Source organism: Lissotriton vulgaris, chromosome 1_1 (genome assembly GCF_964263255.1).
Source record: "Lissotriton vulgaris chromosome 1_1, aLisVul1.2, whole genome shotgun sequence".
NCBI classification, from domain to species: domain Eukaryota; kingdom Metazoa; phylum Chordata; class Amphibia; order Caudata; family Salamandridae; genus Lissotriton; species Lissotriton vulgaris.
In genome coordinates this window covers 855,165,936-855,182,685 of record NC_141685.1, presented here as the reverse complement: position 1 = coordinate 855,182,685, position 16,750 = coordinate 855,165,936, and the positions used below count along the sequence as shown (strand labels likewise).

General features: G+C 42.0%; 1 protein-coding gene across 1 annotated transcript in view; it reads right to left on the bottom strand.

The window, feature by feature from the left end:
- LOC147748024 (cytochrome P450 2D15-like) overlaps positions 1–16,750 on the bottom strand; it is a 404,801-nt gene that overhangs the window by 202,937 nt on the left and 185,114 nt on the right. Inside the window, exon 4 of the mRNA XM_086957957.1 lies at positions 164–324. Coding sequence (XP_086814083.1) covers positions 164–324 — 161 coding nt within the window. The remainder of the gene's footprint in view (positions 1–163; positions 325–16,750) is intronic.

Below are 16,750 nucleotides of genomic sequence, written 5' to 3'. Positions count from 1 at the left end.
TTGTGATATTGTTTGTCTACAGTTGCAGATATTGCACAACCATACCCTCTGTGTGTGCTAATAATGTGTTCCTAAAATAATACCAATTACAAAGTTACAGGGTGGCTGCAAAACATTTTTAATGCCTGTACAAATAGGTGCTCTAATAGTGTTCTTCACTTACCTGTGCAAGTAATCCAGAGCTTGTTATTAATATATTCTCAAATACTGTCAGTACTTTTATGAAATTTTTGTCATGGTACTCAAAACGGTCCCCAAAAACGATGGAGCAGATCACATTGCTCACAGCATTATTTATCAGGAAATGTGGGTCAAACGGAAAGCCTGGAAAGAGAAAGCACAGGAGAGACAACATTAAGCAGGTTTTATGGGTCTGAGTTTACAAAAGAGCACCTGATTACCAAAGATGTGGTCAACAATTCCTGACTCGAGCTCTGAAGAGAAAAAAGCTCTGGCTCTGGACCAGATGGGAAATAGGAAGTCAGACCTGAGCCTGGAAAACAAGAAACATTGACCAACTTCTCTGGGAAAATTGATATACAGCCCCAGGTTCAGGACCTTTGGGAGAATGAACTGAATTTGACATAGTAGCCTTTGACTCATCAGTAGCTGAAATAAAGGTGGGTGCTTGTTATAGACATGCTGGGGAAGTTGTAAATCAACCAACGTGCTAGGACTTAAAGTACAGAAATGCTCACATGTAAGAATTTTAAAATATATTTTGTACTTAAAAGCGATTGTAAGGAACTGCCTCTTTTTGCATGACCGCGCCCAGTCATTGGATTGGTACTGCTGTTTTTTTCAACTTAGTAAGTGCACCAAGTCCTGCCAAACAGGCTCAATGCCAATGCTCAGGATCTGAAAGGGAATATGTCTTATTGGCTCCCCAGCAATTGCACATGTTAACTTCCTTATAATTTGCCAGTATATGGTACTTGAGATACCATGAGCCTGTAATTTAAAGTGTCCCTCGTGGTCTACAGCACTTATCAGAAATGCAGCAACATAAAGCATTAACTCCCTGCTAGACATTTCCAGCTGTCACAGCTGTTTCTAACTTGCTGTCACAGCTGTTTCTAACTTACTTCTGAATTGTTTCTGACTTTGAGCTATACTCGGCTCAATCATCCATGGTCTATCACAATATCTGGGTTGTATATCTGTACATAACTGTACATGTTGTTTAGTGCTCTGATACCCTCGGGTCCAGCTTGCGCTATATGAAACTCCTAAAATAAAAAAAAATAAAAAAAACTTTGCCATTTAAAGTAATGGCAATATGGCAAAGACCAAAACGTCTTTTTTAGTTTTATAAATCATCCCTAAGCCAGGCCTACTGAGACCAAAAGGCAGGGTTCATTATATTAAAAAGATGGACATGTGTTTTAAAAACACACATATCCTGATATGTGACCTTTGCACAAATTGCCACATTAAAAAGTTGCCACTTTGTTGCCCAAAGTTGCCAGTGACCCTTAATGGTTGCACACAAGTTCTTGCCCTCAAGACTGCCTTCTGCCCTCCTGCGGAGATGTGTGAACAACCATCAAGAAGGAACGCAAATGATCTGCAGAGGGAAGAGGTGTCACCGGGTCCTAAAATGATGGCCGAACAGGGTGTGAGATCAAAAAGGCAAACTTTAAAGGGAAAGCAGCTTTTAAAGGGTAAATGGTAGTCACACATGAGAAGAACTGCTTTATTGTTTTAGCAGGCAGGCTGGCATCTCAGACAGAGCAGGAGAAGCCATTACCAAACAAGTTCTTTCATGGGAATGTAGCTCCTATGTAGCCACACCTGTGGGATAGGGTAGGGAGCTTCAAAAACGAAGCAATTCATTCTTCCATGCTGGAAGTAGACATGATGGTGCAATCTCAGCCATCCAGATTCCGCACATCTCTAGGCAAGTGGGGGCCAAGTAGCCCATTGACTAGTAGTTGCCACATCCCTTGGGGCAAGAAATGGGGATCAAGACCTCAGACCACATCTGTACTGGAGAGAGTACTAAAGAAGGACTGCCCTGCTAGACCCAAAATAGAGGGGATGCAACAACTACTGGACTGCACCTGCTTCTCCATTGGGCTAGCAATTAAAGGACTGGGCCTGTGTTGTTCCGCATCGGGAAAATTTGCCCCGAGCCCCAGGTAGAGCAGGTGCTTCCAAGAGTCAGTTAGCTTACTCCCCGTTACAGCTACTGGGCCATAAAAGCTGAAGAGGCCTACCTCGGTAGTTGATTGCCAGGAACTCTTGATCACCACTGACAGCCAAAGTAAAGCCTGGGAGACCGTGTCCTAACCCTCAGAAATTGCAACTGAGTCTGCTGTATCCAGGACGGTCGTGAGAATGCTGACTTGTCACCCAGCAAGGAAGTTAGTGTCCGTTGAAAGGGACCGCTGGTTTTGCTGTAACCAGGGACCAGTAGATCAGTGGCAACTGTTTTTGGGCTGGACTTCATTCAGACTTTGTGGAACATCACCACCTGAGGTTAATGTCGCCCTTCTGTGTTCATTGACCAAGGGTTGGCCACAGGATGACCCCTATCACCGGCTCCACATAATCGGCATCCCTTGCATCAGGACCACTCTATTGATTCCTATGACAGTTTGCCCATAGACCGTGGAACTAGACCGGAGAAAGCTTTAACTGCAAGGTGACTGCTTAACCAGACCTTTTTGTAACTGGCTTCCTGCTGGAACTGATCACCACAAGAGTGTCCTCTGTTACTTGAAGTTGTGTAATACTTTCACACCTATGCCCAGTGAAGATTTCTACCTTGAGACTTAGGGGCATATTACCAACAGCTAGCAATATTTATCGCTAAATGGGCTTAGCGAGTTTTTTTTTATCGCCAAACTTCGCCAGATATTATCGCAGAGATAACGTACTATTAGCAACGTTTATCTCTAAAGCGATAAAATATCCGGCAATAGTGCCGAAATGCGAGATATTCACACATTAACGCCAACAGGGTCTTAGCCATAATATTCACCTCCCATTGGCTATAATGACTAAGAACTGGTCTGAGCAGGCATTAGCTTTTGGAGATATTCGCGCTTAGCGCAAATATTTCCATCGCTTCGCCTGCGTTGATAATAGGCGATAGCGATGTTAGCAACTGTTTTTAGTTGCTAACAGGTTGGGTACGCCCACTTTGCATGTCATTAGCGATAAATATCGCTGACATGCAAAGCGGGCAACAAACCGCTCGCTATCGCCTACAAGCTGTCGCTAACTGCTGTTAGCGACAGCTTGCTAATAGGGCGATAGAATTATCGCCGCTTAGCGGCCGAAAACGGGCGCTAAAGCACCAATAATCTCTTATCGCCCTCCTTGATAATATGCCCCTTAGTCACTATTTTGGAGATCAGATTCTTTCAGCAAGGCTGCGAATGACGCAGAGTAGGGCTCAATGAGGCCAGATACATTCACTGCGAAGTCCCAGTGAATCATATTTGCTGCTAAGGCTCTGAGTGGGAGCAACCTTAATCTTTGGCCAACACTTTCATCCGATTGGCTTGAGTGGCTGGTCCCTGCCCTATGAAGGCCATTGAAACCGAAAGGTTTCTAAATCTCAGGTTTTAGGAACATTTAGGACGAGTACATACTAAAGCCAGCCAAGAGTCCATGACCTTGGATACAGCCTTAAGGGGTAAAAACTCACTCCAGCAGAGGCCAGCAGCAGGGTCCAAGGCAGGATCAGTTGTAAATGATCAGATGGGCAGTTGCAGATAAGGTGCCTTGCACCTTGTTATGTGCCCTTTAGCTTGAAAAGGAGGTTAGCCTTATGACCTTTGAGTCCAAATCTTTGTCTTGGGTATAAAAGGGAGATCAGGTCATGTCACCAGTGCTCTTCCTGGGCCACTAATAGCAGTTCCCGCCCTCGCCTGTTCTTCTAAAGGACTCAGAAGAGTTATGAGGAGCATAATGTGAGGCATCTTTATGCCTGGCACCAGCCTGTGAAAAAGGAAACTCCTGGCCACTCCGTAACCAAAGGGGTAAAGGTTCCTCGGGTTTCCCTACCCATGTGTGCATCATTTCATGTATTTCCTACTGCAACCATTCCCACAGCAACCCTTTCTACGTAAAAGCAAGGTGGCAGAACCTTTCTTCCTCTGTATAGAGCCCCTGTGCCCACCTTAGAGGTATGGCCAGGGAAATGATCAACCCCTCCTCTGTGGTCACTCAAACCCAGTTCTGGGGCCATCTCCTCTCCCACTGGAAGTGAAGCCCAACTGAATGGAGAGCAAAGGTTGGGGGCAGGCCCAAGTGGTAGCTGCACCTGCTGGCAACAGGGTAGGCCTCTTTGAATTTGATTAAATTCCTGGTCACAGCTGAGATGATCATTCTAACAGAGGAAAAGAACACCTTACCACACCCAAGGCCTTTTTCTCAGCTCTGGATGCAAGCAAGGTAACCACTCATCAAGGGGACCAGGTGACAATTGAAGTTCATGCACATGGTCCTTTAGATGCTTTGGACAGGGAAAAGGTTACTTTCTAAAAGTACATTTTTTACCATGTTTATTAACAATCTGACTTCACCAATAAATTAGGTTTGTTATAAATATTTCAGAAAGTCCAAAAATTAACTTTGCAGCTGCTTCGTAGCCAGAGATGACAATATTAAATGTAATACTGCATCCCAGTGTTTTCCTATTAATCAACCAACCCAGCTACACTGAAAAATACTTTCAAGGCCTTTTCAGTGTAATATTAAAACTTGACAATACCATGAACCCTACCACATGGACAATTTAGGATTAACTTATTAATATTTAAAAGCAAGGTTTAGGCATATCAAAAGGGGTTCTTCTGATAGTTCAAATTTGCTGTTTAAATCTCCAGAGTTAGGTTACACATGGCAGCTCTGCAGTCATGTTTCCACGAACCTTAAGCTTAATATTAAACAAACAGAGCATGCAAAGTTTGTACGAACACACACTTCGCAAATTGCATGTAGTACAGTACCAAAACTGTGCATAATCACGTAGTGTAGCAGCTAAATCAACAACATCCTCATATACTTTGAAAAAGGCATATAACCAATTCACAAAAGTGAACATTTACAATGAAAACATTAGGCAATGAGAGAGCTGATGATTTTGGGGGTCCCCCCTAACCTAGGGGGAGGACCAAGCAGATGCCTTGAACACAAAGAGCGTAAAGAAAAAGCACATTTTGTTGAACTTCAGTGGTGGTCCCATCCTCTTAGGACCACCCCAAGCACAGTTATTGGCAAAAAAACAATCCCAACCGAAGCCCCTGCAAAGGATTATGGGACGAGATTAGCAGTGGGCAGTAAGTATTACAGTATCCAATATCAAAATAATTCTACAAAGAGCTGCAGTTCACCTAGTCGTTACTAGATGTCCCTCACGAGTCAAATGCAAAGCATTGAAATTATTCTTACATCAAGCTGCAGTTCCACTAGTCATTACTAGATGTCCCTCACGAGTCAAATGCAAAACCATTGAAACCCTTTCATCAAGCATTTGCATTTGACTCGTGAGGGACATCTAGTAACCACCAGTTAAACTGCAGCTCTTTGTAGAATTATTTTGATATTGGATACTATATAATATTCACTGCCCACTGCTAATCTCATCCCATAATGCTTTGCAGGGCCTTTGGTTGGGAATATTTTTTTGCCAATAACTGTGTTTGGGGTGGTCCTAAGATGATGGGAACATCACCAAATCGTTCAATAAGATGTGCTTTTTTGTTTTCAAGGCATCTGTTTGGTACTCCTCCTAGGTTAGGGAGGACACCAAAATCATCACCTCTCTCACTGCTTGTTAATTTTTCAGTTTCAATTTTGTGAAAGTACTATGCACTTTAGCATGTAAAGATGAAGATACTTATTTTATCATAACTGACACTGTATAGGATGCCATTTGCAATCATTTTGCAATTTGTTCACAGTGCAGACAAGTACACAGTGTCATCAGCTACGCTACACTACCTGTACTACATGAAGCTACGTTTAGTGCTGCTATGCAAACTACGCTCAGGCCTAGTTTCCACTGTCCCTTAAGTGGATGGCACAATGGGTGCTGAAGTCCACTGGTGACATTTAACTTACAGGCTCTGAGTACACAGTTGTACCATATACAAGGGACTTGTAGATAGATTAAGTATGACAATTAGGAGTATGACAATTTCATTCCATTAAATGGAGGGGCACAGACAGTTTACCACCTGTAAGCAGCAGTAAATCGCACAGAGGGGCATATTTACAGGGCCCTATCAGCACCACACCATCATTTCTGTGACATAATGCAGCCTTGTAAATACGGCCCCCTTTCACGCTATGGTTAGAGTGTAAGGGGTGGGCAGTGGGTGTTGCTGTGGGCGTTTCACCACAACGCCCATTGGTTTTGACGCTGACCCCTATGTAGAAGCGCAGCGTACATAGGAGGCAGTGCCAAAATTAAGACCAGGTTAAACCTGTTCTTAACTCGGCAAAACAAGGAGAACTTTATCATTTCTCCTCGTTTTCACTTTTTCCATGGGTGCTGCCTTGTGCAGCACACATGGAAAAGCAAACTGCCATGGGTTGTTTTCTACAGGAAGGTCCCCCTTTCTGTACATAAACAATCTGTAAAAAAATGCAATTTTGTGACTTTCATGTGTGCTGCATGAAGCAGCACACAGAAAAGTTACAAAATGGCATTTTAGAATTGTTTATGTGCAGGAAGGGACACCTTCCTACATATAAACAATCCTCCTCTGCACGCAGACACCCTTGCACTATGGTGCATGGGTTCCTGCATTGGCGCTACACTGCTAAGTATAGCTCAGACGCAGGGGGAAACGCAAATCTGCACCATAGCCTTGTAAATATGGTGCAGCCCTGTGTTTTAGAAGTGGCGGAGTGAGGCGTTAAGCCATGACGGCTAATGCCTCACTCTGCCACTTCCTTGAAATATATGCCCCAGAGTTCTATAACCAGCAAAAATAATCAAGGTAAAAATCTGTGGGCATTGTGTACAAACTATGGTCATTTTCAACATCCCACATTTACCAACCTCAACATCAGGCCCTTGCACTTCTTTCCTGCTGGGCAGAAAATACACAACCTTCTGGCTTGCTCTCATGGTTTACTAAGCCCAGCATTGGCTACAGGGCAGAGTCAGGCTGTCTGGGGGAAGAAAACAACAATATACATGCCTACCCTCAGACCCAAGAAAGGCCTTAAATGGAATAAGACGGCCGACATGCTGGGATGTAGAATGTCAACTGTTGACTCAAATGATTTGCTGGTATATTTCCCCTGGTTTGCTTTTCCAATGTGTCTTTACCTCTAAAACCCAGGATACTTTCAGGGACACATGTCATTCAGGAGCAAGGTACTGAAATCTTGGACTGTTTCCAAAAGTTCAAAGAAATATAGTCACCTTAGTGTCATCGGTGGAACTTGGACCTCAAGTACACCTTAAGTAGGATACTGAAACAGGCAAAATAGGTTGCCTTCACACATAGACACTGTCATACAGCTTGATCTATTCCAGTAAGCAGAGTTGAAAAATCATGGCACGGGATCCTCCCTATGCTTTCCTTTGGAGGAAATTCATATCACGGGTCCTGTGCCAAGTGGGCTAGATCTTTTTTAAGTTCCTCAACAACAGACTACTTTGCTCTGTTGGGGTTTACAGGAAGACCCGGAGGGGATACTCCAATAATTACTGGGAACTATTGTCCTCATGACCTGTCTATTACACATGTAACAGTTGGCACCAATTGATCTATAGATTTGGGGTACAGCCCATTTCAAGAGTACCTCAGTAGGAAGACTGTTTACTAGATCTCTGTGAACATCTGTGTAGTCTGTCATGATATGCCCCCAATGTATCCTAACTTTAAAAGGTGTGCATGTGAGAGAGATGCTTCTGTATGTTATGGTGGAGTGCCCACGCTAGTTCCACTATAGAAATTAGCTGCAAGGATGTCAGGTTACTGATATGGTTAGGGCTGATGTCTCTTAATCTCTGCTGGTGACCCAGCTCTGCTCTCTACCCTATGCTGAAACCATTGTATTTTTTTTTTTAAGTTTTATTGTTTTATTGCAAGGAAATACAGCAAAGCATAATAAACAAAATAACACAGTATATTCGAAAGACAAAATATGTAACAGTTTTTAACAGAATACATAATGGAAGAAGAATAGAACAGAAAATAAAGGAAATTAAATCCACTCGGCAATTGGTGCCCAAATTTCTTCCCCCATGATTCTTTTTTTAACCCCCTTCAACTTATAAATAGCAGATTCCATGTTGTACATAAATAATAATTTTTCCCGCCACATGAAAAACGTGGGGGGATCCTGGCTAATCCATTCTTTAGTAATACAGGATCTGACTGCGGCCATGCAAAGAAAAAGAAAGTAAGAGATTGGTCTGGGCCTAGTAGCAGTGTGGTCTATGCCAAGTAATACTAATTCGAAAGTTATCTTTATGTCACATTTCAAAATAATAGATAAGAAGGTTTCAATTTGTTGATACAGCAATGACAATTTAGAACAAAGAAAAAACATGTGTAATTCATCGGCTGCATACAATCCACACCGACTGCAGTTCGTGCCTACCGTCGTACTCCATTTAACAACTTTACTTGGAGTGTAGTAAAGATTATGGATGCACATGAAATGTTGGGATTTCATCATCCCGGTTATAAGACACTCTGCAGCCATTTCAATCGACAATAAGATATCAACATCCGGTATACCTAGACTGTTAGCCCATTTCATCTGACATTGGCCTAAATCATCCCCATATTCCTGCATTAAGCTTAAATAAATAGCTCATATACGGGGTTTGTTTTGTAAAAGCTCTAGTAAAGGAGTTTTAACTGGAGGAATTAAAGGATGGTTCTGTAGAAAGCTGCGAAGTTGTAAATATTTAAAGAAATCGTTTCTTCCCACAGAAAAATTAGTCATTAGATCCTGAAATGAAACCATTTGACCATTATAAAATAAATCACCCAGATACTTTATTCCTTTCTGCTGCCACCTATACATGGTTAAATCATAAAAAATCTCTGGAAATAAAGCCATTGATGTAAGGGGAGTGTAGAAATTTAGTTTCCTTAATTTTATATGTTTTCAAATTTTTTGCCAGACTCCAAAAGCTGATTTCAGCGTCTTGTATTTAGTGTTTTTGTGATAGCTGGGTTCTACCATTCTCAAAAAGCTACCCTTAACTTTCTCACCCAAAATCATTTGATAAATTGATGGGGTCTGGCAATCTAAAAGTTTGACTCTATCACCCATAATTAAGGGGCCAATGTATTGTAAAACGGCAGAAAAATAATAAAAAAGAAAATACGGGACATTCCATCCGCCACATTCGTTGCCAAGAATCATTTTCTTAGCAGCTTTTCTATGGCGTTTATAGCCCCAGAGAAATCGAAATACAGTTCTCTCTAAATTTTTAAAGGAAAGCAATTGGAAATCCAAAGGTATTGTGCGAAATAAGTATAGAACCTTTGGTAGGACCAACATTTTTAAAATGTTAAGTCTACCAAAGAGAGATAAGCGTAGATGATCAAGGCGCTGTAATGAAGTGTTGGTTTGGGTTATAATAGGGTTTAGGTTGCGATCTGGAATTTTTTCTATAGGTAACGAAATTTTGATTCCTAAATATGTAACTTCTGAAGTGATAGAGATGTTTGCAGGTGGGTTTTCTCCTGAGCATAGAATTTGGGTCTTTTCCAAGTTGAGTTTATAACCAGAAAAAAATCCAAACTGTTTAGCAATCTCATCAATCATAGGTAAGGCTGTTTGAACGTCCGTAGTAGTGATCACAATATCATCGGCGTAGGCAAGGACTCGATAGTTAATATTGGCTAGATGTATGGGTTTAATATTAGCTTCTAAAAAAAATGGTTAATTAAAGGGTCAATGTAAAAAGCAAAAAGTAGGGGAGAGCAGGGGCATCCCTGGCGAGTACCCCTGGTAATTAATAAAGGTGACGATAATTGCCCATTGATACAAATGTACGCTCTGGGGGAAATATACAAAGTTTTTAAGGCTTTAATGATTCCCTGTCCTAGTCCCTTCCTGAGCAAAATTTCCCAGAGGTAGCCCCAAGCAACCCGGTCGAAAGCTTTCTCAGCGTCCAAAAATACGAGTCCAATATTAGACCGAGTTGCTTGGGACCAATCCAAGAAGGAAATCACACGTCGAATGTGATCGGCAGTGTCTCTAGCTGGGATAAAACCATGTTGGTACTTAGAAACTAAAGGGGAAATAATGTTGGATAGTCTTACCGCTAGAATTTTAGAGAAGATTTTGCTGTCAGTATTTATAAGTGAAATAGGGCGAAAAGATGAAGGTAATAACGGAGGCTTGCCTTTTTTAAGAAACACCGTAATAATAGAGTCATGCCATGATTGAGGGGTGTTACCTTGCTGTGCATTCAGACATAGATCCAGTAGTTCTAATTTTAAAGCATTCCTAAAGAATTTGTAAAATTCTAAAGGAATAGCATCGGGTCCTGCAGCTTTTCCTGAAGCTAGCGACATTAGGGAGAGTTCAATCTCCTCCCAGGTGAATGGTAAATCTAGCTTCTCCTTCTCTTCATTAGATAGGGTAGAGTTCAGAACTGAGTCAACAAACTGATTAATCTGATCTAAACAATCAGGACGATCATTATCAGCATACAGTTTAGAATAAAAATCACTAAAGACTCTCAGAATATCTTCCATTTTACTAACCGTCGTCCCTGTGTGATTATTTATATTATTAATACTAGCAAAGGCTGCTTTCTGTCTCGCCCTCTTTGCTAATAATTTACCAGAGTTTTCTCCAACTTCATACAGCTCTGTCCTGAAGGCAGAGACTTGTTGCGCATATTTTGTAGCAAATCGTTGATATATCTTGGCTTTCAAAGTTGTTAATTTCTTTATAACAGTTTCAGTAGGTAATCCTTGATTGTATGCTTGCATAAGTTGGACCTCTAGAGATCTAAGATTTTTAATTTCAGAGCTTTCCTGGAGTCTAGCTTCCTTTTGTTTGCCTATTGAATAACTCAGTGTTTCACCCCGAACCTCACATTTAAAGGCATCCCAGACTATTTCAGGTGATGCAGTACCTTTAATATTAGAAAAGAATTCCGGGATCCAAGTATTCATGCGGTCAATATAAGATGGGTCATACAATAATTTACGATCAAAAGACCATGAGCGGGTGGTATTAGAAGTATTCAGTTCAAATTTAAATATTAAAGGGTTGTGATCTGAGATAACTTTCGGAAGAACCTCATATTCTACTTGCGCTAGGTCATTGTATAATCCCTTAAATACAAAGAAATAATCTAATCTAAAGAATCTTTGGTGCGGTGCAGAAAAAAAAGTATACCCAAACATCCCTGTTCTTTTCTCATGCCCTACATCGGTTAATCTATACTCTTGGATAATCCCTTTAAGTGCTGTAAATACCTTCTTCTTCCTGCCCTTATATGGAGTACTACTATGAATGTCAAACGATTCTTCCAAATGTAGATTAAAGTCTCCACAGAATATAATATTGGATGACCATTGTGCCAACTCTACACTTAGAAGATCAAGCGCACCAGAGTCATCCAATATAGATCCATACATTGAACATATAGTAATAATCAGTCCTCCAAATTTAAGTTCGGCAATCACCCATCGTCCAGATAGATCTTCTTTAACTCTTTTTACTTCCCCCATTCCATGTCTCTTAAGAATTGCAACCCCTCTTGTTGTAGAATTCTGGCGAGAGCACCCTACCACTTCCAAACCAAGATCTCTTAAGGTCCCTCTGTTAGACCAGGCAATATGAGTCTCTTGAATGCATACTACATCCACCCGCATAGTTTTTAACATCTGAGCCATTATACCCCTTTTTCTTTTATCATTCAAACCACATACATTAATAGAATATATCGACAATTTAGCCATTGTAAAGCATTTTTAAGTAAACTTGGCTAGACAAAAATACATGAGCAGCAATTGCCAAGATTCGGTATCTGCCAGAAGTAAATCTTAAACAAAAAACAAATACATCTTCCAACTGTATGACCTTGCACCCCCAAAAAAAAACTTCTTCCCACCCACAACCCCCACTATTCCCTCCCACCCCTCCCTTCCCCCAACACCCCCCCACCAGAAGCGTAAGGGCAATTGCCCTCATTGATGGAATGTGAGTATAAGCTATGAGTTCCCCCCGGGTCTAACCAGCCTGACAAATAGAACAATAGAGTGCATCTAGAGCTAGAAAGGCAAAAGAAAAGAAGCATAAGACACTGCTAAGGGGTCAGCCCATTCAAACTAAATACAGTGTTACCCATGACCTCTATCCTATAACGATTATTACATAATTTCTAGGCATTGTTGAGCTTTTATCTCCGAAACAAAGAATAAGGTTCTTCCCTTATGCACAACTTTAAGCTTAGCAGGATTCAGTAAGAAGGTTTGACCCCCCTTGGCTTGCATGGGTGCCATAAGCTGTTTAAGTCTCCAGCGTTGTTGAACAGTTGCGGCACAAAAATCTGGTCTAACGAAGAATTCGTGCCCCAAGCCTTTTCTGGGTTTAGATGGCCTTGCCAAATCATATAAGATCTCTCGGAGAAGATAGTTCTGCACACAAATGAGAATAGCTCTTGGATGTTTATTCCTCCCCTCCTGGTCCGGTATTTTATTAAATGGGAACCGATGGGCTCTTATAATTTCTTTATCCCAGTCCCATCCAGTAAGATCCTGAAAGGCATCTGAAAACATCTCTACTACAAACCGGCGAACATCCCTCCCTTCTGACTTTTCACCAACTCCCAAAATACGTAAATTGTTACGCCGAGCACGAATCTCTAAATCAGTTAATTTCCAGTCCACATCTTGCCTGGTACTGTCCAAGTCTTTGATTGAATTCTTTTGTAGCGTTAACTCATCCTCTACCGCAGATATACGTGTTTCAGTCTCTTGCACTCTCAAATTAGTGTCCGTGCTAGACTTGGCCAATCGTCGGACGACATTCTGGAGTTTGCGTACAGCTCCCTGAGTCCGAAGACCCTCAGCCTTGGTTTCTTCTCTGTGAGACATAATCATACGAAACATTGAGGCCTGTAGCTTATATATGGATTTTAGAGTAATCTCCTCAGTTTCCTCTAGTAACTCTGGAGTTTCAGAATCAGTTTCATTATTTGCACCGGCCCCATCCCATTGAGGTTGACTCATGACAGTTATGTTCTCTTTAGATTTTTCCTCTATGACCTTGCGGACAGTATTTGATACTCCTTCATTCGTTAAGAAATCAGAGCCGAGCATATCTTCTTCTGAGATTTGATTGCAATCGTCTGCCCAATCTTTTTCATGAGAATGCCCTTCATTTAAAAGCTCTTCTTCAAGATCTCCTTCCGATGCAACTGATAAATCAGACATTGAGAAAAATTGACCCCCTGATTCTACAGACTCTGCATCTTGTTGTTCTTGTTGTTCAATCAGCCTGGGTGAAACTCTAACTCCCTCTACAGCGAGGCAAAGCTCAGATACTACATCGTCGTCATTTGCTTCCGCTCTTACTCCAACTCCTTCGTCAACTGGGGCTAAAGCAGCAGAAGGTTTAGTTGGTTGGCTTATGTTGATTTTTTCGGAATTAGAGTGTGCTGGAGCCTTAGAGGGGGTCGGTTCAATTGTAATACTTTTATTAGGATTAGTTATAGCCTTTTTCTTAAATAAATCAGGTATTATGGGCTCTTTAGAAAACCCATTTGTTTGTAAATTGCGGTTTTCTGCTTCTGCTATTGTAGGTGTAAATGATTTCTCAGCCACCCCCGGGGTGGTATTTGCAGCATTTACAGAGTTAGCTAAGTTGGTGGTGTTTGTTTTTGTTACTCTGCCTTTAGGAGCCAAGTTTAAACTCTCAGAAAATATGTCTCAGGTAATATATCAGAAAAATGGAAATGGAAAAAAGGTTTGATCAGTCAATTGAGCACTTCTATGCTGTCAATACTTGCCGGCTGTTTAAGAAAAAGTTCAAGCACCACAATGTAGCAGATTCAGCAAAATGTTTCCACTCACCGGGTGAGTCTTTTGTAAAACCAAGCGTGGCAGAAAGAAGAAGAAAGTTCAAGAAACTGCTACAATGTTGATTGCTAACTGCAAAGGACTTTAAAGTTCAGTCGCTTGCTTAGCACCGGCAAAAAGGCCTTTGAACGTGTCCTTGAACTTCGCACAGTGTCTGAAACACCACCAGCACCTTCCTAGGCAAAAAAAACGCCTCGAGCTGCATCCAAGTCAGGACCCATTCAATGCACCACAGATTGAGTTGCAACACTGTAGCCGTCGTAACAGCAGAGACACAAGAGGTACTCCTCCGAGCACAAAGCACGTCGTCAGCAGCTCGTCAATACAAACAAATGCCCAAGCCGCGTCTTCCGCACGTCTCGTGGCAGCTGGTTTGCAAATGCGGTGGGGCGCGGCGAGGCTGGAACGCCGCGGACGCGGAAGCACAGAAGCACCTGGATCCTGCCGTCCGGCACGGCTCAGCGGCTCAGCAATTCAGCGGTCCCAACAGAAAACAAACCAGTCTTTCTCCTCGGAGTCTCCTTAAAGCCTCGGTAAGTCCCGTACAGCATCGGACCAAAAATCCCAGACGAAGGGCTGTAGCAAGCACCACGAATCACCACGAATCACGCCAGGTTAGGTCAGTCACCGGGCAGAATGCGAGCAGCTCCTCACACGGCTGCAGTAGCGGCCGCCATCTTGCTTTCCCCCAATGGTAAATCCATGCTGAAACCATTGTAAAGCAAATTCTATGTGCCAAATTCAGATAATATACCCTACTGTCCAGCTTGACCCAAACCTCTATTTCAGCACTTTGGAGAGAAGCAGATGTAGACAAGTACACTGCTGACAGCAGAACCTCCACAGGTATGTAGTTGACCATGGCCATCAATGAATACTAACATCCGCATGAAGCTCATGTGCCTCCCCTCTAGTACCAGCCCATGATTTGCAAACACAAAGGCATTTGAGTATCTACAGTCCTTGTGCCTTCCCAGCAGTATTTCACCATTTCATAAGCCAAGGACATTCGACCACCAACATCCACCTTAATCATTCCCACGATGATATGTGGCCTCTTCCCCAAGTTAGAAACCTAAATCATGAAAGCAGACACTTGAGATGAACACCACATTGATGATTCCAGGAGAACTTAAATATCCTGATGCTGGCACAGAGCGTGTCCTTGCCAATACACTGAGTAAAATTGAAAGCCTCCGCCTCTTTGTGTTCTCCTTAAACAAGACACTACACTGTGGCTAATACATTTCAAAAACAGCTGCCAAATTCAGGTTCTGAATCGGATACATTCTCTATGGTACAGAAGGTAACACAAAGAAATTGCAGACATTTACTGAGCGCATGTTTTTAGTGGGATATTTGTTTCTATAACAAAGCATTTATGCTTAATTGAAATAAAATCTTAGTTTTTTCTTAAAGGCATACCATTGGCTGAAAATGATTTATTGTGGGTAATAGATGTACTAGATGCATTTAAAGTTCAACCCCACAGCCAACCTTTAGGGATAAGCCTTGACTGTACAAGCACTCTACCTGCTGAAAGTCAAAGGCCTGGCCCATTTGTGAGAATTTACTAAGCTCAGAATAATATATGGTCTCTATGGTTTGAAAAACCAAGATAGCATGTCACAAAGATAGGCTACCTGCCTTTCAATTCCACCAGTCCTGCACAATTTGCCTGACGCAATTGTAGTTTCCAAATGTAGCACCGACAATGATGAATGGGAGATTACATGCTGACGTGTCCTTGTGAAGCAGTCTATGGTCTGACTGGGACGGTGCACAAAATGAGTCCAGGGTGGTTGCGTCTTTTTTTGCTCGATGGTTTAGCACCCAGTATCACGGATATCCGATAAGTACACCAGTGGTACCAAACAAACAGGGAAGGAGGCTGGCAATATGGGAAGCATGTGACAGAAGTTGTGAACTATTTAAGAACATTGCCCACTACTCAAGCATATGACACCAATTCTTTGAGCAGAATTTTGTGGCTAATGTAGACGAAAATTGAAAATAGATCAATTAAGATCAAGGCATGTGACTGTCCTTTGTCCCATGCAGTAAGTAGTTCTTTTCTGGTGTTTATTAATATGGTTCCGAAACAACGATGAGGGGGAAAGCCAGATTGGGCATCAATCACCAAATTTTAGAATGAGAAACGGGGATTGCTGTACAATTACTGATTTATCCACAGAATTTTCAATGCAATCAAGGGTCTGAAATTAGTCTGCCGTGTGAGAAGGGGTTTGATGATTGCCTGTTTGTGTTTTTGCTGATATGACCAGTGATTAAGCAAGCATTCATGTATTTACTAATAATAGGAGCGAGAAGTGGAAGGGGTAGGTTGATGACTTTAATATAACAGATGGCAATTGGTGGTTTTGTATGGTATCCACATATGTAGAAGCTGCAAATTTCATAAGTGAAGGGAAAGGCATGGGCATCCGAGTACAGAATGAAATAGGGTGAGGAACTGGGTGGAAAAACAAAGATTTGTAGGGTGTGTCAGGAATAAACAGGGTATGCGTAGATGAGGACTTCCTGTGGGAGGAAGATTCAACAGAAGCTGCATGCTGACTGGGGAGCCCAGAATGCTATCTTGTAAGGTCAAGGTAAGGTATGGATCGAAACATCGTCGGCAATCCCTCAGGTGAGGGGAACTCTAATTGACTGTACTCTACATGCAGAGATCCCTTTGTTCCTTTTTGGAC